General features: G+C 40.5%; 1 protein-coding gene and 1 long non-coding RNA gene across 8 annotated transcripts in view; one reads left to right on the top strand and one right to left on the bottom strand.

The window, feature by feature from the left end:
• LOC109042593 (uncharacterized) overlaps positions 1-23,951 on the bottom strand; it is a 77,314-nt gene that overhangs the window by 29,390 nt on the left and 23,973 nt on the right. The window contains exon 1 of one of the 7 annotated variants that reach the window (XM_019059438.2): positions 21,113-21,783. The exons of 4 other annotated variants lie outside the window; for them this stretch is intronic. In XM_019059438.2, coding sequence (XP_018914983.2) covers positions 21,113-21,143 — 31 coding nt within the window. In that variant the 5' untranslated portion in view covers positions 21,144-21,783. Of the gene's footprint in view, positions 1-7,253; positions 7,482-7,672; positions 7,804-21,112; positions 21,784-23,951 lie in introns of those variants that run through there. 2 more of the 7 variants (XM_019059437.2, XM_019059435.2) reach the window with 2 other exon arrangements.
• LOC140224542 (uncharacterized) lies at positions 6,234-9,794 on the top strand. Its single transcript, XR_011899817.1, has 2 exons — positions 6,234-6,837; positions 7,762-9,794. It is a non-coding gene; the product is annotated as an uncharacterized lncRNA (long non-coding RNA).

The following is a 23,951-nucleotide window of genomic DNA, read 5'->3' as shown; positions in this document are numbered from 1 at the left end:
CTCAGTCCAAAATACTCTGGAACTACCGGAGTTTTCTACTTCTTTTGAGTAGTCTACATGAATGCAGGGCCGGATTAAGGGGGTGACCACATGGGCAGAGGCGTAGGAAGGGGGGGCAGGGGAGCCTGCCCCCCCCCCAGAATTGGAAATAGTATCATCTGGACCCCCCCCCCCCCGAAATTCTGGATGGTGCAAAAACACCTTCTTCAACGGTAAGTCTCTGTCGCCGTGGCCCGTGAGAGGATGCCTATAAATAGAATAACCTGTTGAATGCAACAATTTCAAAGTATTTTAACCTTGAAATGCATAAAACTGGGTGATTTTTAGGCAGAAATTGAAGGAAGATTAGCGCCACAAGTGCCTCAAAATGAGCTCAAATAGAGTTGAAATTTCAAGAATTTTCCGGGGGAGGCCCCCCGGACCCCCCACCGAGCAGGGGGGATATTCCATATCTCCCAGACCCCCCGGTGGTGGGGGGCCAGGCCCCCCCAGCAAAATGACCTAGCCACGCCTATGATTAGTCTCTTGCAGAGGGGATAGGTGCAGATAGGTGCTTTTTTGGGATGATCCAGAACTTTAAGTTTCTTGGTGCAAGAGATATAATGCATTTATAAGGCTCACATCGCAGTCGTCTGCTTAATCTTATATGACTGAAATAAATGTTGGTTCTGCCTGAAAATCTTTTGGAACCTGGCGAGTTTTAGTGAACGCTTAGTGAACTGTTAGTTTGTGAACGCCGGGAGAGCCTTCAAATACTGGCTATATTTCCCGCTTTATCGGGAGGGTAGTTTAGTTGCGTGACTCAACTGAACGCTTAGAACACCTTCAAATCTGGCGATACTCCCCGCTTTGCCGAGAGGTTAATTTAGTTGCGTGACCCAACCGTACGCACGCCTTCAAATCTGACGATACGTCTCGCTTTGCCGGGAGGTTAGTTTAGTTGCGTAACCCAACCGAACGCTTAGAACACCTTCAAACCTGGCGATACCTTCCGCTTTGCCGAGAGGTTAGTTTAGTTGCGTGACCCAACCGAACGCTTAGAGCGCCTTCAAATCTGGCGATACCTCCCGCTTTTCCGGGAAGTTAGTTTAGTTGCGACCTAGCGATTTTTTTAAGTGAAGGTATAAAGCAAATCGGATTCAGAAAAAAACACAAACGAGAAAAGGCGACAAAATCTCTCATTTCCTGAGAGCACAGTAATTTCGCGTTGCGTCAAACACAGCGCGTTCAGCACCGCTCGACGTGAAACGCAAAGCGCCTACAAGACTGTAGGAATACTTCATGCATTGCGTCAAAAACAGTGCGGTCAGCAGCGGTCGACGTGAAACTCATAGCGCCTACAAGACTGCAGAAATACTTCACGCATTGCGCAAAACTCAGTGCGGTCAGCGCGGCGCGGCCAGAGACGCGGCGCGGCGGCGGAAGTTAAAATTATTAAACCACATTTATGTTTGTTCTTTCATAATTTTTTCGTTCATTTCTTATAAATGGAGGGCCTTGTCCACACAGAGGTAGGTTTACGGAACTTAACTTTCGCGCAAAGTTACGTGAAATTTTGCTGGTAGTGTTGGCATAGGGCTTTCGCAAAAAATGTGTCCAACACCAATAAACGCGTCTTATGCACCCCTACCCCTCCGGCACGTTCATTTGATGGTTTTTATTGATGTTTCAAAACGAATGAGAAGGGGGCGGCAAAGTACAGGCGGCCCATGGGCGGCAAGTAGGCGAATCCGGCCCTGCATGAATGCGGAAGGGACGAAAGATTAAAATATTAAGCTGTGGGCTGTGAGTGCGTCGGGGCGCAAGGCGACTAGGTCAATGGGTGAATATGATAGGGCAACCAGTGGGAGGAGGAGGGGGGGGGGGGGGAGTAGAAAACACCACGAGAGAAAAGTCATTGATCCGAATTCTGTTTGCTATCGTCGTCAAGTCATCACTGCCGTCCAAGTGTCGCGCCAAAAAGGCCAGCTGCCATCTGCGCCGTGTAACATGTCAGACGCGCGCGCAACGCTCGTGCTATGCTCAGTCTAATGAGTCATCGAGGACCATTTTTGTATCTAGAGACGCAGACCTTTGCAAGTGTAACCAAGCTTTTACACGCGTTGTGTAAGCGTTGCAGAAAATTCCTATCGCTACTTATAAATATGACTGTTTCACAATTTAATTTAGCGACCAGCACATCATCAGCGAAAACTTCATGGATCGCAAAAACGGATGGGGGAAAAAAAAAGAAAAATGAAGGAATTAAAATGTAAATCGACGGTGTAAGTCGGCAATCACATATCTCGGTTTGCGACGTCGCAGACTTCCTGGCATACTTTATTTTTTTAACGGAAAACCACTCAACGGCAATATATTAAAACTGTCGTGATTTTCCTTCTCTGCGGAAAGAAATTCTGCAAAAACTTCAAGGAATGATGTCGATTTGTTCTCCTTTAAAAAAAATAACACAGAGGCGGAGATTTTCAGACACCGCAAACGAGTTATGTGATTGCCGACTTACACCGTCGAAATGTTGGGTATACTGGAGATCGGTGTACTTTAAAATCATTTTCCGGAACTTAATTGTTAGGGCGGTGTACATTGTAGACTTATGACCGCACACTGCTTAAAAAATACTGCGTTTTTAGACTGTATCCTTCATGGATACACGAAGAAGGAGTGGGAATAGGTAGAAATATGGAGATGGAAATTTAACTGCGATGCCAGGTGAGCCTTGTTCACAAGATGCTGGGTTTGACAAAATAAAAAATGCCCCTGACGACCTCACGTCGTCATGCCCCGGAAAAAGGAACATAACTCCATTCCAAGGTTGCAAAATTGACAAAACAATTATTTTTTTACAAGAACATACTTGTGGGTACAATTTGTGTCCAAAATGTGTCTGATTCTTGCATGAGATGAGGAAAAAAATCGTTAAAATTTTCAGTTAGAAATCCCCAAGATTCTCGAGGTAAAAATGCAATTTGGAGGGAGACATTAGGCAACATTGCAATTAAGTTACGTCCTTTCGCGAGGGAAACGACGACGTGTGTGCGACTCAGCTGTATATACGAAGAAGACTTTAGGCAATGGGCATTGGGAGGGCGAGTCATTGTTGGCAGATGATGCTGAAAATCAGCAATTCTCTCAATTTAAACCTATGTATAATATTCACATTTAATCGTGCGAACTGGCAACCGTGGGGCGAGGGATGGTGGCTCAAGCTATTTTGGAGGCTACCGGAGAGGCTGTATTTTTAGACGCTGCGCTGGAAGCAGACATCTCGACCATCTCGTGCCGTGACGCGCGACGAAAAGAGTCGCCCATTTATTAAAATCCAATGCCTCATACAGCTTGAGATCATCCCGAGATTCGTGTGCAGCCCGAAGTATCAGTCGATCAGAAAAGGCTGTAGGTAAAGAGAGAGATGAAATGGACTGCATTTTGCAATTCGGAACTACAATTTCTGGTTCAGTTTAGAAACAACGTATATTATTAGTTTACCTATGTGCATAAGTGTTTTTACGGATCGGCCAGAAATTGTCGTTCCGAATTGCAGAATGAAGTCCAAATGATCCAAATGATGAGTGATGAAGATGGTGATTAGTTGGTTTAAGGGTGCAAAGGATGCAGATGTTCGATTATATGATTATATCAAGTTGAGAGACGCGACTACGAGGAGAAGGGAAGATTTGAGGGGTTTCGAGGACAAGGCGCGTAAGTGCCGTTTTTGCTATTTCAAGGAATACGTGTTCAAAATGTCAAAATTACATGGAGGCTTAGGTATGCTAGAAAGAAATTTCAAACTCAGACTTTTTGATGCTTAAAAATTGGATTTTAGCAGTGAATTTTTCACGGCATATAAATCAAGAATATTATGAGCTGATATCATTAATTTCGGATCTCCCCCCAAAAAACTGCATTTATGCGCCTTGTCCTCCAAACCTCCAACCAATTAAAAAATTACTTGAGGCCCGCCTGTGACTCAAAAATAGTTTAAACTGATATTGTGCGCGATTAAATACTGAATATACCCATTTACGCTAAAAGAAACTTTGTGGAAATATATTCAATCGACAAGCATGAAACCAATCAACCAAACCTCCAGGGCCGGATTAAGGGGGTGGCCACATGTCTTGTGCCGCGACCCATGGCGGCAAATTTAGGGGCGGCAAATTTTGCAATTTTTTTTTAAATGTAGGTATAAAAAAATCGGATTCAGAAAAAAAATTACAAACGAGAAAAGGTGACAAAATCTCTCATTTCCTGAGGTATAGTAATTTCTAATTTTGTCGTCTTTCGGTGATGAAAGATACAGCACCTTCAAATTGTCGAGTTAAGAGAAACCAAACACGCAATTTGGCATGGAGCGATGCGGCGCAGAGAGCAATGATGACGAAGACTTGAGATGAAAAGGAGAAGCCCTCAGCGCGGCGGTCGGCATGTAACACATATTAGCACCTACAAGACTGCATGAATACTTCACGCATTGCGTCAAACTAGTGCGGTCAGCAGCATCAGCATCGACGTGAACGCTAGCCTACAAGACTGCATGAATACTTCAGCATTACGTCAAGAACAGTGCAGTCAGCGTGAAACGCATAGCGCCTACTAGACTTCATGAATACTTCACGCATTGCGTCAAACACAGTGCGTTCGCGGCGGCGGCGGCGGAAGTTAAAATTATTAAACCACATTTATGTTTGTTCTTGCATAATTTTTACGTTCATTTCTTACAAAATGGAAGGCCTTGTTCACACAGAGATAGGTTTACGGTACTAAACTTTCGCGCAAAGTTCCGAGAACTTTTGCTAGTAGTGTTAGCAGGGCTTTCGCAAAAAAGTGTCCAACACGAGTAAACGCGAGTTATGCACCTCTCCCCATCCGGCACGTTCACTTGATGGTTTTCATTGATGTTTCAAAACGAATAAGAAGGGGGCGGCAAAATACAGGCGGCAAGTAGGTAAATCCGGCCCTGCAAACCTTGTAAAATGCCCTAATTTTACAACTATTTTCCTGCTTCCGCAGGTTTCATAGCCGATACTATGAAAATATTGCGAATATTTTTAGATAAAATATTTTCTAAAGCGGTATTGTGCGCATATTTTGCCAACCTTCACAAGTGCAATATTTTCTGGTAAATCACTGTTTGAAAATGTGAAGAATCCTATTAAAGTCAATCCAATAGCATTGGTTGAACCATAATGACTTAAGTCATTACTTTAGCGTTGGTTCGAGATCGTGTCGATATCTCATTTGTGTCAATTAATTTAAAAATTTGGCAAAATACCTAATAAATCATGAATATTTTTTGTCCTAATAATTGCGGGTAAGTTTGAACACAGCTAGACTAAACGCAGACACTATTGTGAGCTGTGAAATGGAGTAAGCGCGCCAAAAGTCGAACCACATGGCATCAATCGGTGGTCTGTGCCAGCTTTGCGTCGCTTTTCAAGCTTTTTTGGCATACAGCCGCGTACCTAGATGCAGATAGATCCCCTCCTTGCCCCTCGCTCCATAGAACTGGACTTGAGTATCCTTACGGTTGCCTCTCTTCTGCTTTATTTCATTTCAATTCAAGTAGAATCCTTCTAGCTTCGCCATTTTTAAGGTTAGACCTCGATTACGCACAAAAAACCTGCTATAACGCCGTGCGTTTAAGAGAAAATCCTAGATAACTAGAGTGGCAGAGGGTAAAATTTTGCTTCGGAAAAAAGTAAAAAAAAAAAACAAGAACATTATCTTCAAGAATAAAAATCCAACAAAACTGAAAAAAAATTACCGCCGTTTTTATTTATTTTTTTAAAATTTGTTTTATTTTTTTTTTAGAATTGTAGAGGCCTTAAAAAATACCGTTATGATAAAAGACTCATTTTCCACCAGATACTGTTGTGAATTTTTTCAGTTTAATTTGATATTGATTTTTGACAATGATGTTTTCCTTGAGGAAAATTGTACCATTTAAAACTTCGGCTATTCGGCATTTTTCATGTAATTTTATCATAGAATTGACCTTCAGCACCAGCGAGAATAGATGGTGTTAACGCAAGTATTGGAAAAACTGTATGTTTACCAAGCGGCACCGCTTGTTACCTGGGGATGGTAATAAAATTTTTATTTTTTGACGCAACTTATGGCATTTCATTAAGGGAGGGGGGGGGGGTATTGAAGGCGCGAAAAGGCAGTCCATCAAGGGATTCTGCAGGACTTCTGCAGGAGGAGAACCTCCCCTCATCCCCCATTGGTCCGCCCATTTGGTTCCGACACACAGGATTCACCATCTTGTCTCATACCCAGTTGGATTTTTCAGATTTTCAGCGACCATGTCGACATGGACACAAATAACCGCAAAACGTGTGAACTTCGTAAGCAACGACTAAATGACCTCGCACCGGCGTATTGAATGTCGCACAGTGTCCAGATCGCAATTATCTTCATTCAATTTCAGTCTAAGACATGGCATGAAGAGCGGTCGCTTATGACGTAATTTTTTTTGAAAACAACGGCAACACTTTCGCACGAGCGACAATGACAACAAGGAAAAGCTCTCGATATAATTTGGCTCCGGAGAGCTTCCCAACGGTCGGAATAGTAAAAGCCGGATTTTAATCCGCGGAGTGAAATGGGAAAGCGGGAAAACGAGTTTCTGCCGGGACCTTCCAGCGCTCGGTTCCAGTAAATCACGATTTATTTTGCCAGAACGTGAATCGCTCGCTCTTTATTAGCGGCAATAACAATCAATAGGTTATTATGTTCTCGCGTTGGGGGCGACTACGCGCAATTTGGACGCTTGTGCTTGAACGCTTCTTCGTTCCTGGAAAAGCTTCGAAAGGCGAACCTACGCTGTTTTTTCCGGTGGGTAATGAAAAGGCTCAACTAGCATCTCCTATAAATACTACCTATTAATTATTTCTTCCTCCGTTGGAAAATTGTTTCGACTGTCCCGATTCAAGAAAAGTTGATCATATTGGGTGCGCCAATCCAAGTTTCCAAAAGTTGAACCAAGCAGTCTTGAAAATATCACGTCAGCACAAGCTATTTGCTCGAATACGATACGATACATGAGGGTAGGGGGATGTGAGTGGAGTTTCATACGATAATTATCCTAAAAATAGAGGACATTACATTTTTTAGGGGGATGTGAGTAGAGTTCCATACAATAATCATCCTAAAAATTGAGAAAATTACATTTTTTTAGAAGATTTTTTTCACCTTCAAAGGAGACTAGTGAAATTTTATGCATGCGCAGTTAGTATATGGAGTAAAATTACCTTGGATTTGCGGATCCAAATCGCGAAGCACGGACCGAAGGTATGTTTTCAGCGCACTTCGGAACATACAAAATCTGGTTATCGTAGCAGGACACTCATATATTAGAACAATCTGAGACCTCACGATGAAACTAAAGAGAATTTCCAAGCGTAATCTTTCATAGTTTATTTTGCAAGTTCAAACTTTGCGAGGATTCGATCGGCCGATTGTTTAGTAAATTTTATTTTTATCGAAACTTACTTAGCTCCAAACGCAGTAATACAGCACGTTGCACAATACTTGGCTCCCATGAAGATGAAAGAAATATAAAACAATTTACCGCATTGCAACATCTATTAAAAACCTTCAACGAATCAGAATTGCTTGGTGCGAACTTGAGAATACATCCATCGATTCAGACATATTTGTGTCATCTAACCTGGGCAGCCTTCTCTAGGCGAGTATTGTTTCATACATAAAATGGAATGGATCAACATTATAACATTGATTCATGGGTTTTATTTGCAGAGCACTCGACGCAGTTGGTTTCTTGGGAAACGGGGGCAATTAATCAGACGGAGACACTTAAGCGGCACGGCCGTTGATCCACGATAAAGTCCCGGATATGAGCACTAAATCAGCCCGCTCGAAGATACCATGCGCGCTGCGCGCTGCGCCAACATAATGCTCTTTTCGACTGCCGGCTGCGGCTGGGAAGAAAGTTGAGTCCTGCCCAACTTTCGTGCTGCTCCAACCAAGCACACACGTTTCGATCATATGCACACGTAACGCAATGATGATATTAATTAAGGCAACGTTGCCGCTACTCTTGTCATTCAGGTGTCCGTACTTTCACAGGGTTGTCAATCTCCGGGTCAATCAGACTGGGGCCATTCATAAAATGGATCGCATTTGGCAGAAAGGAACCAGCGCGATTACAGTGTTGTAATCATGGTGATTCTTCATAGTTATCTAAAATATCTCTGACAAATAATTTTCGCTTCCTACTAAAAAATCGTTAGTTTCAAAGGAAAATGGTTGCGTAAATTATAATACTGTACACATATCGAGTATTTTTAGAAGGAAAGAGGAGGTAGCACGCTTTTGAAAACACTGTAATCGCCGGTCCCTTTTTGCTAAATGCAGTCCAAATACGTAACGCTTTGGAGAGGGAGGCGGGTAGAGGAGATCGTTTCGTCATTTCGTTTTTATATGATTGAAGGATAGGGATCTACGTCAAAGAAGCGTTACGAGAGGAGAATGGGCAGTCGTTAAACCTTAAATTTAACGTTACATACTTTATAAGGGGTCCCAAGTTTAGACCAAGACAAGGAGATTTGAGGTTCTATTCCTCTATATGAGACTCAATTTTAAGAACAAATTGTATACAATATTTTTACGTTCTTGGCTTTGAATTTTTGACCGGAAAAATCTATGACTACACTAGAGTTCAAAACTTCTCCCAACTCATATTTTTCTGCAATGTGAGCTGATTCCTGTTAAGCCCTGTTCAACATCCGCCAAGAAGTCATCGCTTCGCATACGCATGTGCCAATTATGCATAGCAAAGAATCGTACTTTGATGGTTGAGTACATCAAAGACTAACAAAAATTCAAGAGCTTTTTCTGACGTGTTTTAGAAATGAAATTGGTTCATTCACCGGCTCTACACGAATCAATGAATTATACGCGTAACTGCGGCAATAAGGCAAGTCCGACGACTTGATTCAATCGGTAACGTCTTATGCCAGGTGCATGTTGGGCGATTTCAATCCGTGTAAGTGATTTTCGGTCCATCCAACTCTATTTCAGATAACTCAGAGAGTTGCGATTAAGTAGCGAGAAACCTAAACGAATCAAGACGGACTCGTGGGAAAGTGTGGGTATACCCTCATATATTATTGATGGATAAAGCGAGAGCAGCCAGAAACCTTAACGCCCATGGTGAAATAGTGGAAAAGCGGAGCCTTATTTGTTATTGATAGACATAGATCTAACCCATTTATGGAATGATCTGTACGTATAACTACGTCAGCTCGTAGGAAAATCTTGAGAGATTGAGCGGATTCTCAACTCTTACTCAAAATTACTCAACTTATTGTTAATGACACCTTTGATGGAATACAATAGCCGGATTTTACATTCAAACGAAAATCATTTGACAGGCATGATAATATTTGCTGAATGTGGTGTTGTAAATGTTGTAAATTGAACATAAAAGCTGTTAACCAAAGTTACTGCCACGTGTATCTTCGAATCGTCAAATGAAAGAAGGTCGATTTTTGAGTACACGGTGTAAAGTTATTTCAACTTACGCTATGCACGAATATCAGGTTACCTGGTTTGAATTTCTTTGAGGTCCAACTTACCTGTAACAGAAATAAATTATATGGATAAGTCACTTATATTAATGTTAGTGAATTCAGAAAAACGATAAAATTTTGAGAGGATAATAAAATATGTATAAAGTTTGTCAAGCAGATTTTTCGATACATCAACGATGTATCATTTCGATCATTTCGATCAAACATCATTTGATAAAGATCACTGCAAATCATCAACGGCATTTTTTTTTCATTTTAAGAGGCCATTACTGCAGAATCCTCGAGAAAGTTTGTCTTGATGGTCACAAGAGATCGTAAGAGTTCATCGGGAACCAATATTAGTTCCTCGTATTCACTTAGCAGCCAAATAATTTGATAACACACTTAAAATTAATCATCATAGAACGCAAAAAGTAAATTTGGCAAATAATAGATTCGCGATAATACGCGAGACATCTAGTTCTGTTCACATTCACCATGCTATAATGATAACCAGGAGCGTAATATATCAACAGCTCAGAAGAGTAGCATAGCGCCGACACTATTACGCCTTCAAATTCTGGGACTGCAAAATGTGTTGCGTGTAACGTGACGATTTCTATCGACTAGCAGCTGAGCGCAGCGCATGGAATAAATTATAGATGCATTATAATGATTTAGTTAATTCATGCATGTCGTTTATATACCTAAATGTTATCAGAGGGCGATGTCGTCCCCAAAAATCTGCATGGTTCAAGGTATAATCATTAATTGAAGAAACTCGATTGAGATGTAACGATACAAGACGATACCTACTTCAGCATAGAAACTAAAAACTTTCAACGGAAGTTTCTATAAAGATAAAAGTAAAATCATGGGTGTCTTTGGAAATATTTTTGTATGCTTTGAAAGGAAATGGTGAAAATGAGGTGAGTAGTGCGATAATACATCGATGCGAAAACTATGGAGAATCCCAAAATTGATTTTGGTGCTTAAAACTTTCGGCTCTTAATGTAAGTTTTCATCAAGATATTAACCGGTCTTTTAGCAGGAATTTCTTTGAAAATGATTGTGGACATGCTCAGACAAAAACCATATGTTATCGCACTAATTTGAAACGGTTGCTGACTTTCCGAATTTTGCAAAAAGGCTCTAAAGCTGAAAGACGAGATAAAGTGTTTTCCTGATTCACCATCTGTGGCTGCCTCGCTAATTATTTTAAGCAGACCACATATGAAAAATACAGTTTCATGCAAAAGTTGGTTGTTTAAACGATGTTAATGTATACTTTGCTGATCTTACTTCGTTAAATAGTTGCAAACTACAATTACAGATTTATATGAAGCCTTGATTTTTCCGTAATGTATAAAAAATTTACTAGATACCTATTCTATAGGTACTCTGTTGACGAGGTGAAATTTTACCGCTTTAAACAATTTGAACACTGAAAATGCCTGAGAGCATTGGTTCTTTGTTCTCATTAATAAAGGAATTGAGAATGCAAAAATGTGTGAAAATACAGAATAAGACAGGATTCGCACTCGCATTGAGTTTGAATGTCAAAGACTTATTACCTCGAAGCAGGTTAAAAGCTAACAAAGCCGCTCGTTGTCTCGATTTCGGTTTGAACTTCGCATATTCAAAAAGATAAACAAAGCATGCAGAACGACGAGTAAGCGTGCAGTCGAGATCAAGAGCGGAAAGTAAACACACGATTAGTGCTTACTCTGCAATTCTTATATTTAGCAATTTTCGTCGGGAACTTGGATTTTTTCCAAGCATCTGCAAAGAGAGGTGCCGGAATAGTCCGAGGCCCAGATAGATAGTGCTGCAAAACTGGCTCCGCCTTTACTCCCTTTTTCCTTTTTATCCCGCCGTTGTGAGCCTCAAAACCAGGACAGTGCCATCACGCGCCGATTTATGTACTAACCATGTTACAGATTTTTCACTGGATGAGGTATCGATTGAATGCGGCGAGGAGAGAGGAGGGTCCCTGCACTAGTGATATCAGGCGATAAGTAACAGTTTTTCGAGGAGTCATCCACATTTTTCTGGTGCGGCTGTGCAGAATCTCTGTTTCTTGCACCAAAATGGCGATGAATGAAGTTTTCCGCAACCATGTAATTTTGTCAAACTGGATCTTTGTTATTGTCAAAATATCTGTCGAAATTTAAGATTTATTTAACCATCATCATATGTTACAGTATGAAAGAGGAGAGCTTCGTTTCCATCAGTGGTCGACACTCACCTTTGAATTTCAGGAGCCGTGTGGCCCATCAAGCTCGAGTCTTAGGGGCCATTGATGATTTTATGGAGGCCAAATTGACTCTTTGCCTACACATCACGGCGCATTTAATGAAAAGTTAGTCGCAAGATGCTTTAGTTACAGAACTAGTAGCTCTAACTTGAAGAGAAACTAAACGGAAGAGAAAAGCTCCAAAAATCACCAAGCAGAAAAAATTGGGATTTTTTTTTTTTTTTGGGGGGGGGGGGAGGCAATTTTTAGGGGCCACGTTGGTGCAGAACCTTCATTTTTTAGGCGCATCTGGCGCGTTGGCGCCTGTGAGTTTCGAACACTGGTTTCCATCCCATGGTCGCTTAGAAGTAAAACTCCGATATTTTAAACCCGCGATGTTGCCCTCACCAATTGAAGCATCGCTGGATGCAGCGACCGAAGCCGCCAAATTTCCAAAAAAATTACATCGAGACGCTGCGAATATTCAGGAATAATATGTGCGACGGCAATGCGGCCGGCAGAGGCAGCGAGTCGCGTGTCGTAGGTGTGAAAGCGTGATGCGCGGTATAAATAGTGAGGGACAAAGTGATCAAAGTTAAGCAGAGCTGCCAGAGTCAACGAAAAAGCCCACCTCCTGTCAACAGAACAATTTGAGATTTTCCACCTCACTCGACAAGGCTGTCGGACGCTGAGGGATGGGCGGGGAGTGACGAGACGCCTCCAGGGAAGATGTGACAGCAGGGGACAGCAACCCCCCCGTCCCCCTTTCGTGCTTCCATCCGGGCACTGTCCAGGAGTGATCCCGCGCGCAAATACGCCCACGTGTCGTTTCTCGAGGATGACACGAGGATGCTTCGGTAGGTTTTGAAATAAAGAATATTCAACAGAGACTTATCGATAACCCGCCTACTTTTGTTCGGTAGTGAGCGTCGATTACCTTGTTGGCTTCGATAAAGATAAAAAAACGAGCTTTGATTCTGCCTCAAAAAAGGTCACCAGAATCATCAGCACGGAGAAACAGGGCTGGATTTATCATATGCGCGCACTGAATGCGCTTTTAGCGGTCCGCAACACACAAGGAGGCCTGAATCACGTAATTTTTTTCCCTCTCCCCTTTACAATAACTTTTCAATTTTTTTTCGACCACCGTATTTGTACCCTCTAAGTTTTATAGTTGAGTCTGTGCTAGGCTTTCTCCCCTTCTGTTCCCCACAACATGTGCCAAGAGCGCCTCAAATTGCGCCTGAGAATGGTTGGAATTCCGAATTTTATGGAAACCACCCGGACGCCGCGGACGGCCCCTTACTGCTTCTTGTAAATGTAATTATTATATCAATCGTAGAAATTTAATCAGAAACAGAACTAGCATCAAAATCGCTTGATGTAGACTATAAAATAATTCATTGTGGGGCAAGTTTTACAAAAACACAGGACCCAGATCCTCGAATAGGCAACTATTACAGCATGGGGAATGTCTCCTGGCCTACTTCGAAAGCTGAAGGCGAATTTGCAATGTGAGTAATCGCCTAGCCCATATAATCATACTGTGTCCATTCTATTCCCTCTGAATTGGTCCTCACTTTGCAGAAAGAAACCACAATTTATCCATCAGTCTTGAAAACACGTATCCGCACAAAGAAAATCATGACACATGTTGCCTCTATATTAGGCCGGAAATAATGGTTCCTCACTGCAAAATGAGGTCCCATTTTTCATTAGAAAACGCCCCTTGTCGTCTTTGAGCTCTAAATTACATCGCGTCGGACTGATTAAATGTGACATTGATATATCTGTTTAAGTTACAATGTCGACCAATTAGAAAGCTCCTTTCTTGGTGACCATCTCTAAAAACTTTACTTCTTTTCAAAACTAGTGATTGCGCCGATAAAATGAATCATAACTATTGCACTTTAATGCACTTTTATTCTATAGTTAGCCGTCGTGGCCAAAATACTTGTTGGTTTCTTGTCCTCTCAAAAACTTCGCAAGTCCAAGAAAATTCTGTCTCAGGTGCCAATTGGCAGATGGCGTCCGGTCTCAACGCTTACTAGCAGCCAGCGTGTCAGCTGCACTCACCGTTGCCAATGAAGATCAAGCAATATAAACGTCGACATCGGTGGCGTTTTCTGACTACTAGTCACTTTTAACGTATAATTTTTAATTAAGGAGAAGTACTATTGGCTCAAGGGAGGCACGGAGGTCACACACACAGGTTTCGCCTTCAATTTTTTAGGTAGGCCAGAAAACATCCTCCGTGCAATAATAGTTATCTCCTCGAGAATGCGGGCGTCCTGCGTGATGCATAAATCTTGCCTCGTAGTGAATTATGTCAAACTGCAATTTTGGACAGTTTTTATTCTAATTTTTGTCTTAAATCCTATAATTTATTCCTAATTCTTATCCTGCATTTCTATTCGAGTCTTATTGATTGATAAAGAATAAATCATGTAAAAATAATTATTTGCTTATACGACTTTTTTGGGGGAAATTCCCCCTTTTGGAGGAAGTTTCTCTAGTGTTTTTGGAGCAAACATCGCAATGTTCAATTACGTTGTAGATCTAACTCTGTATTAATCTACCTTTACAATTAGCTTTGAAGATAGTAAATTCTGCCGTGCTAAGGAAAATTGCCGTATGAGCCCTCAGACGTTATCATATTTCCTTCAATCAAAACGAATTCTCTGGAAAAATTGTTAATATTTTTCCATAAAATTTTTCTGACAATTTTTCCCGCAATTTACTCTGAAATATTTGGAAATTTCAAAGAAAAATAACCACAATATTCCTCAAAAATACATATTTTATCCGGAGAAATTTGACAACTCTCGAATGTTCTTACGGCGTTTTCCCTTACATAGCACATCAGAATTGCCTGACTTGCTTCTCGCGGAAAATAGCACACGCTTTCAAATTCAGCACACTTATATTAGGTGGAGGTCATTTAAAAAATGATGAGCGAGTAGTTTCCCACCAGGTGCAACAAGTTGCTGAAATTGGCCCAGACGCTGACACTGCGAATTTTTTCGCTGTTGACTCGGTTTCCGGTTTTCATCTCAAGAGAGCGAGTTTTTCGCCTGGGTCTGGGAGTAATAGCATTGCATAATTGCATAACTTCCGGGAAATTGAATCGCATTAAGCTGCATCACTCTCGATGTTTGAGTGCATTGGTGTAGCGAGGCGAGATCCTGCGCGTGTATGATCTCACGAGCTGCTCATACTTTGAGATAAACCACGGTTAAACGTGGGAAAATTTCAATGTATCGAAGCCCGTCCTCTGAAATTCTGGATTTATTTTGAAGCGAAAACCTAATCTAATTACTTGCAACGGTTGGGGGTGATGGGGGAGGACATCTAGTCTGGAGAGACTTATCCACTTTTTAGACTTATCCGCTAGTTTTTAATTGTTTTTTTTTTAATATGTATTTAATAGCGTTAAATTTTTTTCTAAAAAAAATGCGTGTCTTGAAGACAGTTGTTTCAACATTTTCTTGCGGACTTAAAATGTCATCCAAGAATCGTAAAACTATCTGTAAATTAATTAGTCATAGGAGCAGTGGAGTGTTAAAACGGGACTTATGCGAGACATTTAGGTTAAACAAAGATGTTCTTACTAAAACATCTCCTTTACTTTCATCAGAATTTTCTTTGAAACGTCAAGCCACTCATCTCGTCACATAATGGCATCTTTTGTAATAAAGTACTTTTATTCGCAGTTGCTTAGTAATATTTTTTATAGATAGTATATGATATATTTTTAAGGGGAAATTTTATGAAAAAAAGTCCAACTTTTACCGAGGAGTTTTATAATGAAGGACATTATTGAGGTGCTTGGAGGACAAGGCGCATAGGTGCAGTTTTTGCTATTTCGGGAAATAAGCGTTTGAAGTTTGGAAATGACATGGATCCTGCTGGCGGAAAGAAAGTTCAAACTGACTTTTCGACGCTTAAAAATTGCAATTTTGGAGCAAATTTTTCATCGAATATACATTGAGACTAGTTTTACCTAAAATCATTAATATTTCGATTTTTCCAAAAACTGCCTTAATGCGCCTTTTCCTTCAAACCCCTCATTTTAGTCCTAAATAAAAACCAGGAAATTTTTGTAGCTTCCCTGGAGTAAGAGAGACTGAGGTTGACTTTACTTTGGCGAAATGATGGTAGACAGTGAATCCTGGGTCCCATGGGTGTGCTTTTTGTTTTTCGTAAGCTCGACAGCAAACAAAACAATATGCAAAGCGGTGAGACGGCGGAACATTAACGTTGATGTCTGGTTGTTTTGTTGCCAACTTGTTTGCTAAAAGAAGGGCCTGGCGATCCCAGCATTCGGTAGTTAAACCCGTCAAATATTGTGTTTGTAAATAATTTTTTTCTTGACGAATTCCCAAGGTATGCATTGAACCTCAAAAGTCATGTTCTTTGTGTCAACTGTCTTTTCCCGGGGCTCAAATGGTCGACACACTGGCCCACACTTATTTCATGCCTGTTCGACTCATCTCATTGGACTACAAGAATTGGTTTATTTTCACACTGTACTGCCACGTGTTTTTTGATTGAAATTCTTATGTTAACTACGGATGATTTAAATTTAAATGCTGAACAAATCGACATACTTATGTTGAAAGGAACTATGGGGTCCACAAACCCTGCTCATAGCTCCTTTTAAGCATAAATACGTCCAAATTTAAGCGGGAAAAATCGACAGTAAACTCTATGTTTCTTTATTTTCAGAAATCAAGAGAAAGACATGCGTCCGGTCAAAAAATATATTTTTTAAAAACAGTTTCCACGGCTTCAATTCAACGCAATATATAGTTTTTAAATTTAAAGAAAAACTGTTTTGTTGACAAACGAACTCTCAATTTCCGCCCTTCCTGTTTCCGAACCTAAAGAAGTCTTTCGATGTCTAAAGTGCGAAACCACGTATCTCCATTGCGGTGTCTCAAAATCTCTGCCCCTTTTATTTTTTTTTATTTTTTCAAAGAGACTTGACAGTTTGAAATTTCTACGGAATATCTTGTTGATGAAAAAGAACTCTGTAACGTCGCAAATGGAGATACGTGGTCTCGCACTTTAGCCATCGATATGTAGATATGAGTGAAGTACTCATTGTTAGTACAGTCAGTCAAAGTGACTGATCATTTTCTGGTTATACTCGTAATCGTAAATCAATGAAAGATGATTCCATCCACATCATATTAACTAATTTAATGCTACGTAATGGTTGAATTGTAAACAAACATATATAATCTTGTCTCTGATTCGCGCCCTTTGAACCATGATGGAAAAATGCGTCTACGTGTTTCTTGCAATCGAAATTTCTTGTGTTTAATGAGCTCTTAATTTATTTATGACCTATCAATGACTAAATTGTAATGAAATAACACTTTTAACTTGCACAGAATGTGCCACTGAGTTCGATTTCATATCAAATGAGGGGCTTGAGGGACAAGACGCGTAATTGCGGTTTTGAAAAAATTGAGATATTCATGAACTGAGCTAAAACTAGTTTGAAAGTAAGTATGTTCTGTGACAAATTCACAATTTAAATCCAAATCTAAGCGCATCAAAAACTGAGTTTAAACCTCCCATTCACGCCATAAGGCTCCATCGTAATCTTGAGATTTTAAACACGTCTTCCTTGAATTAGCAAAAACTGCATTTATGCGCCTTGTCCTCCGAGCCCCTCAAATGACTCAGTCAATAAATCAGTCAATAAGAGGGCGGAACTTGGGGAAAATGCAATATTTTCCAGCCATTTTGACAACGTTGCTGTATGACGGATCGTCGGCGCGAGTTTGCAAGGCGGACGGTGATTTTCACGTGGGAATAGCAGGGAATACTGCGGACTTCACCCTTTCAGCCGTCCAGGTTCCATGTTTTGGGTCGCGGGTTTATTTGAGGCAGAAGTGGGTCGCGTATACCCACACTTCATATTGTTCTCATAAATGCACCATGAAGATGATTTGTCGAGCGAGCTCTGCTTATAAAAGACGCCCATTCAAACGTTGTAACCATGATAATAACCACCCGTGCACCATGAATTAGTCATTAGTGGGGATTTACCGAGCATACTAGATCCTTCTGGTTTTGTCATACATGTACCTTATAATTATTTTTATCTTTCTTTTGTTTCTCTTTGTCATTGAAGAAGTATTAAAATCTGAGGTCTTTTGGGAGAGATTTGTACATCCCTAAAGAGTCAGATTTCAGTTCTTCCTTTCTTTCTTTTTTTTTAAGCGACCTTTATTGTCAAAAATACAGAAGTAATAGACATATGGGAAATACTCAACAAAAAACAATCAGGATGTGAAAAAAAAAAAAAAAAAAAAAAAATTAAGAAAGTTAAAACATAAGTGGAAAAGAACAGATAAAATTAAAAATATGCTAATTAGAGAGAGAGAGAGAAAAAAATTCAAGTGACTCCAGGAGCCAAGGTCGCGCCGGAATTACCATGTGGTATACCATCGGCGTTTCAGTTCTTCAGACGGAAGAACTGAAGAGAGAGGCGCTCTGCTGATTGATATTTTGAATCAATTGTCGTTAAAAGATAATGGTTCTCTTATTATTTTTTTAAATATGGCGTCAAACTTTGCTAGTCAAAAATAATTACTGCGAGGCAAGGTTCAAAGACAACATGATTAATGAACAACACCTGGAATCGGCAACTAATGTTGCACCAAGGATGTTTTTTTGCCTACCATGGCAATTGAAGGCGAAATAGGACGGTGCGTAAAATTCAAGTTCTGCCTTCTTGTTTTTAAAAACATGTATAAATGGGAACGCAAATACTCCCGTATACCGTTTGATCACTTTTTAGGTAAGAATTGTCATTCAATGGACTGTTAGAAAAAAGAAGAAAGATGTTGGATGATTTTGACACAGCATAACAACGCACTGGTGTGCACAGCACCAACTTATTTGAAATCTTAGCAAACTTTTTGCAGATGTACTCTCATTTACTGGAGCTGGAGTAGTCCCTGATTGTTAGAGGTAAAATCCGATAAAATGGTTAAATTTACTTTTTTTTTAAAACTCACCACTTTTATTTAATATATTTTATGTCTATTTATGTCTACACATATTTCATGACATAAAATATATTAAGTGAAAGTGGTGAGTTTTAAAAAAAATAATTTTAACCATTTCACGTAAAACTTTCGCTGTTTGTTCAAATTGTTTAAAAATCCGATAAGTTGGAGTTTGCTGCATAGCCACATTAGTTGGTGCACGGCACTTATTTGGGTTGACTTTGTCCAAAATCATCCACCCTTTTTTTTCAGCAACTTAGTGCGTCTCTCCTAAATGGATCGCGTTTAGAAGAAAGACACCAAGCCACATCAGCTATTGCCAAATGTAGCTGGATAATTTAATTTTTTACAAGAGAACGTTTGTGCGGATTCTTTTGAAAATTTCAAGGAACTTGCTTTGCACTACATAGAAAATTCACTGAAATTTGCACAAGTATCCGCACAACCGTTTTCATGTAAAAAATTAAATTGCCCAATTCGATTTGGCAACTTGGTTTCTTTCTATTCTACACGGTCCAAATGCCCTTTTGGTTCTTTTTTTCAAACTGCCATTTGATCCTCGAAATACTTATTGCGGAAATTGCGATTTGACGCCAGGAAATGCAAACGACCTCCAAGAATTGGTTCTCAGAGTATTCAAAAAGGTATCAAGAAGAGCTATATGAACGAGAAATCGAGCATATTGAAGGAATAAGAATTGAGGATCGTTTGAAATTAAAACAGTGCTGCGGCATGCTTAAGATTCCAGTTGCGGAGAGAGCGGTGAAAATATGCACGAGGAATTCAACTAGAAATATTTCAACCGGAAGAAAATGCAAAAGATGAGCTTTTCCGACTCCCGTTTGACGTGTGACGAGAAGAGTGCGGCTGAGAGGCGCCATCAATTGCGCAGACACCACATCTGCCGTGATGGCGCAGAGAGCCCTAAGTGCACTGAAAAAAAATCTCGGAGTATTTACTAAGAAAAGGCTAAAATTACCAAGAATTCAGGGTTCTAGGTATTTGATCCCAGTTTTTTCTTGGTAAAATTACCATTTATGGAATTGGTAATTTCACCGTGAAATCTCGGTAAAATTATTGAACTTTCTCGGTAATTTTACTGGCCCTTGGTAAAAACGCCAATATTTTTTATCGACTGAGGTAGAATTACCGAGATGAAATGGCAAAGTTACCGGGAATTGATAACCAATAAAAAAGGTATTCTTACCTGAAAAAATCAGTAAAAATACCGATTTTCAGGTAAGCTTACCTGTCTGTCTTGGTAAAATTACCAATAATTGGTAAAAATTGAGATGGTAAAGGTACCAACGGACCTTGGTAAAAACGCCGAGTATTTTTTTCTGTGTGCATTTCTGTATGAGCCATTGTTAGCATATGCTTTAATGTGTCTCGAGGCTCATCCCAGTTCCCACTTACGGGTCTCTCGCTACGCATTAAGTTTTACTTGAAAATCGTTGATATCTCGAATTTTCCAAAAACTGCACTTAAGCGCCTTGTTCTCCAAGCCTCTGTACACGGAGTGGTATGGTGGCAACCCTGTTGAAGTATATATCCTGTGTCTCTCTGTACACACGGTTTTACTGATGGAGGTAGACTCTTTCATAGACCAATTAGGGTAAATTTTAACAGGATGTTTTTCCTATCTTTTTGTTGGGAGTTGATTTTAGTTAAAACTGGTAACACCTCCTTTCCACTATTTGCTAGAGATGTTCATTCGAGAATATTTTTAGTCCATTTTACAGTTTTCTGTATTTTCGCTTCATCTTAAAAAGTTTCAATGTCTTAAAAGTTTAAATTACGGGTGTTATGTCAGTCTTACTGTATGACAGGCTTGAATCCCTCTCGCCTTCATCTGCCGACCGTCAGGACCCCCTGCGTTCCCCCTTTTCTACATGTGCCCACCTACACCGAGAAAAAAACCTCCATAATATGGACCAAATTCTGGTTTTATATGGCATTCCGAGATACTCTACCCAAGTATCTTACGTTTTCGATCACGGAACTTTAAAATTTGGTTAGAATGATCCAAAGTTTTTGGTACAAAATACGTGTCTTTACATGTATAGCTAACCAAGAATTTGGCTATTTGATCCGTAGTTTCTAGGACCAAAAACTTCGATTACTTAGATAGACCACTTCATTAACCTGCGAATTTAAAACTTTGGTTACCGCTTGGACTAAAAACTTTGTGTTTCATGCGAACCAAAGATTTTTTTCACATTTCTGGTGATTTATAGATCGTTCTTTTAAATTAAATTGAAAATGACTATGTAAAAAAGATAAAATAACCGTATAGGCGCATAAAAACTTACGTTTTAATTTCATATTTGTGAGGATTTTCATGACTTAGAATGATTCTCGTGCAGGTACTGTTCCAACAATTCTTTCGCAAAAACGAATATGGCCACTGATGTCGCGAATATAGAGTATGATTGTTTCACATTGTTTGAGAGGCGAAAAATTCACTCACACAATATAGGTCATTAAAACACTCTAGGAACTTTCAGAGCGTGAACTTTACATACAATAAGAGAGTTAGCTGACAAAACCTCTGTACATATATTTGAAATTGCACGATGAGCAAAAGCGCGAGACTAACCGCATTGTGTGTATTGGTGTTGCATTTGGGCCTAAAAAGGAGAATTTTACCGGTTAACACGAGTGTTGCCCAACACTACCGACAAATGCACGTTAATTTTTCGACCAAAATGATAAAACCACACAAGTACATTCCGGAACAAGGATAAGTTACTCCCGCGATACGACACTGGAAAAACAGGTCACTGTAACAGTTTTTGTAGTTTTTTATACCAGGAATTATACGCGATTAAATGTCCCGATCCTAAACCAATTTGAGCATGACTGAAAGCTAAAAGGTCTCATTTTTAGTATTCCTAACCAAAAAAGCGTGTTCATTTATGAAGCGCGCACTTGCATTCAAACTATTTCAAATCATTAAAACATTGTTTACATTCAAAATTATCGTTCAGCACTGCTTTTCGCGCTTAGGGTTTTTGTAACTTCAAAAAATTCAAATCGGGCACATTGACGCGAACCGTTGCCAAAAAATTGGATTAGTTTGTAAGTATATATTTTAACTCTTTTAACCGTAAAAATCCACTCAAATATGGAAGAACCACATGAATTCACCAAATATCGATGTTTGACGAGGCTATCGTAGGTATCAGAGCCGTTGATAAGTAACTTTTAAACTTTTAAAACCGCGCGCACTAACGAAAACGATTTCGAGCGTGTCCAGAAAAGTTTTCGGTTTCAATTTTATAGCACTACCGATACCGACCGTTGAAACCGCACGTTGATGCAAACAGTTCAAAGCACTAAAAACTAAAACACGAAAAACGACCGAAACTTCAGCGTTAAAGTGAGAGCTTTTGAAACTTTGAAGTTCCCACAACCGCGCTCACTGTCCAAAATTTCGAAGGAGGAGTGCACCTGATCCAGAACTTCCCGAATGGTGGAGTATCGTGAACTGGAGGCTGCGGGAAATTTGTGCGGTGCATGGGCGAAGAAACTCGGGAGCCGTTGGGGAGGAGCGAGGAACCGGGAGACGAACTGGCGAAAGAACGAAGTAATCAACGGAGTAGTAAGCAGAGACGAGGACCGAAACGTGTCTGGATAGGGAGTGGGTCGCCTCATCGCAGCTTCCACCAGTGCGCCGCAAAAATTTCACCCGAGACGCGAGGCGCTGGGTGCCCAGTTCCCGGCTTCGCGTTCCCGAGACGTCCCGGGTCCCGGTCCCGGACGCCCCGACGCCCCCCGAGCCGCCAAGGCGATGCGGCGCGGACCTCAAGCCGCACCGCTTCGCTCAGTTGTTCCCGAAGACAGGCCCTAATGGAATAAATTGTCCTCCTACTGAAAAAATTGTCCTCTGCAGACGAAAATTGAATGGCCAGTTGTTAAAATAATCGTCCTCCCAGGAAAAAAATCGCTGCCCGATGACGAAAATCGTCCTCCCGAGATGAAAATTGGATGGACAATTCCATCAGAATAAATTAACCTCCGAGGACAAAAATCGCTGCCCGTTGACAAAAATCGTCCTCCCAAGATGAAAATTGAATGGAAAATTCCATCAGAATAAATTAACCTCCGAGGACAAAAATTGCTCTCCGGTGACAGAAAGCGCCTTCCGAGGACCAAAATTGTCCTCTGAAGACGAAAATTGAATGACCAGTTGTTAAAGTAATCGTCCTCCGAGGAAAAAAAATCGCTGCCCAATGACAAAAATCGTCCTCCCAAGATGAAAATTGAATGGACAATTCCATCAGAATAAATTAACCTCCGAGGACAAAAATTGCTCTCCGGTGACGGAAAGCGCCTTCCGAGGACCAAAATCGTCCTCCGAAGACGAAAATTGAATGGACGATATCGTGGAAATAACTCGTCCTTCAAGGAGAAATTGAAGGGACGATTTTGCCTTCCGGAGAAAATGTTTAACCTCGGAGGACAATTTTTGGGTCCACTTTGGTAGACTTTCCGCAACTCAACGATTTTTTGCTCTATTAAAATCTATCTTTTACCGAATGCACGATGATTTGGTCATTTTTGGTCTCTTTTCGGGTCTGATCCTAGCCTTCACCCGAGTCTGAAGGTCGATTTTGTCGAAAAATTCGGGTTTTTCGGGCAAGCGGTTGAATGCCAAAAAATCCGCATTATTCGGTAACATCGATTCAGATCCATGTTTACGCCAAAAATTGAGCAAGAATGAGGCCAGAAATGACCAAATAATTTTGACGACTAGTTTTGATTGAAATCATTCGTATCTTTATTTTGCAGAAACAGCTTTTAGCCCACCTGTCTTCCAAGCCACTCATTTTTTACTTAATCTAACAAAAAATTCTATACTCCATTTCTTTAGAGCGTTAGAGTTCTGATGCGTTAAAATAATCGTACTCCCACCAGAAAAAAAATCTGCTGCCCGATGGACCAAAATTCGTCACTCCTAAGAATGAAAATTGAATGGACCAATTCCATCAGAATAAATCAACCTCCGAGGACAAAAATTGGCTCTCCGGTGACAGGAAGCGCCTCCTAGCGAGGACCAAAATCGTCCTCCGAAGACGAAATTGAATGGACGATATCGTGGAAATATACTCGTCCCTTCGAGGAGAAATTGAAGGGACGATCTTGCCC

The sequence above is a fragment of the Bemisia tabaci genome, chromosome 4, assembly GCF_918797505.1.
Source record: "Bemisia tabaci chromosome 4, PGI_BMITA_v3".
NCBI lineage: Eukaryota > Metazoa > Arthropoda > Insecta > Hemiptera > Aleyrodidae > Bemisia > Bemisia tabaci.
Note: the sequence above shows the minus strand (reverse complement) of the source record. Positions and strands in the feature narration are given on the sequence as shown.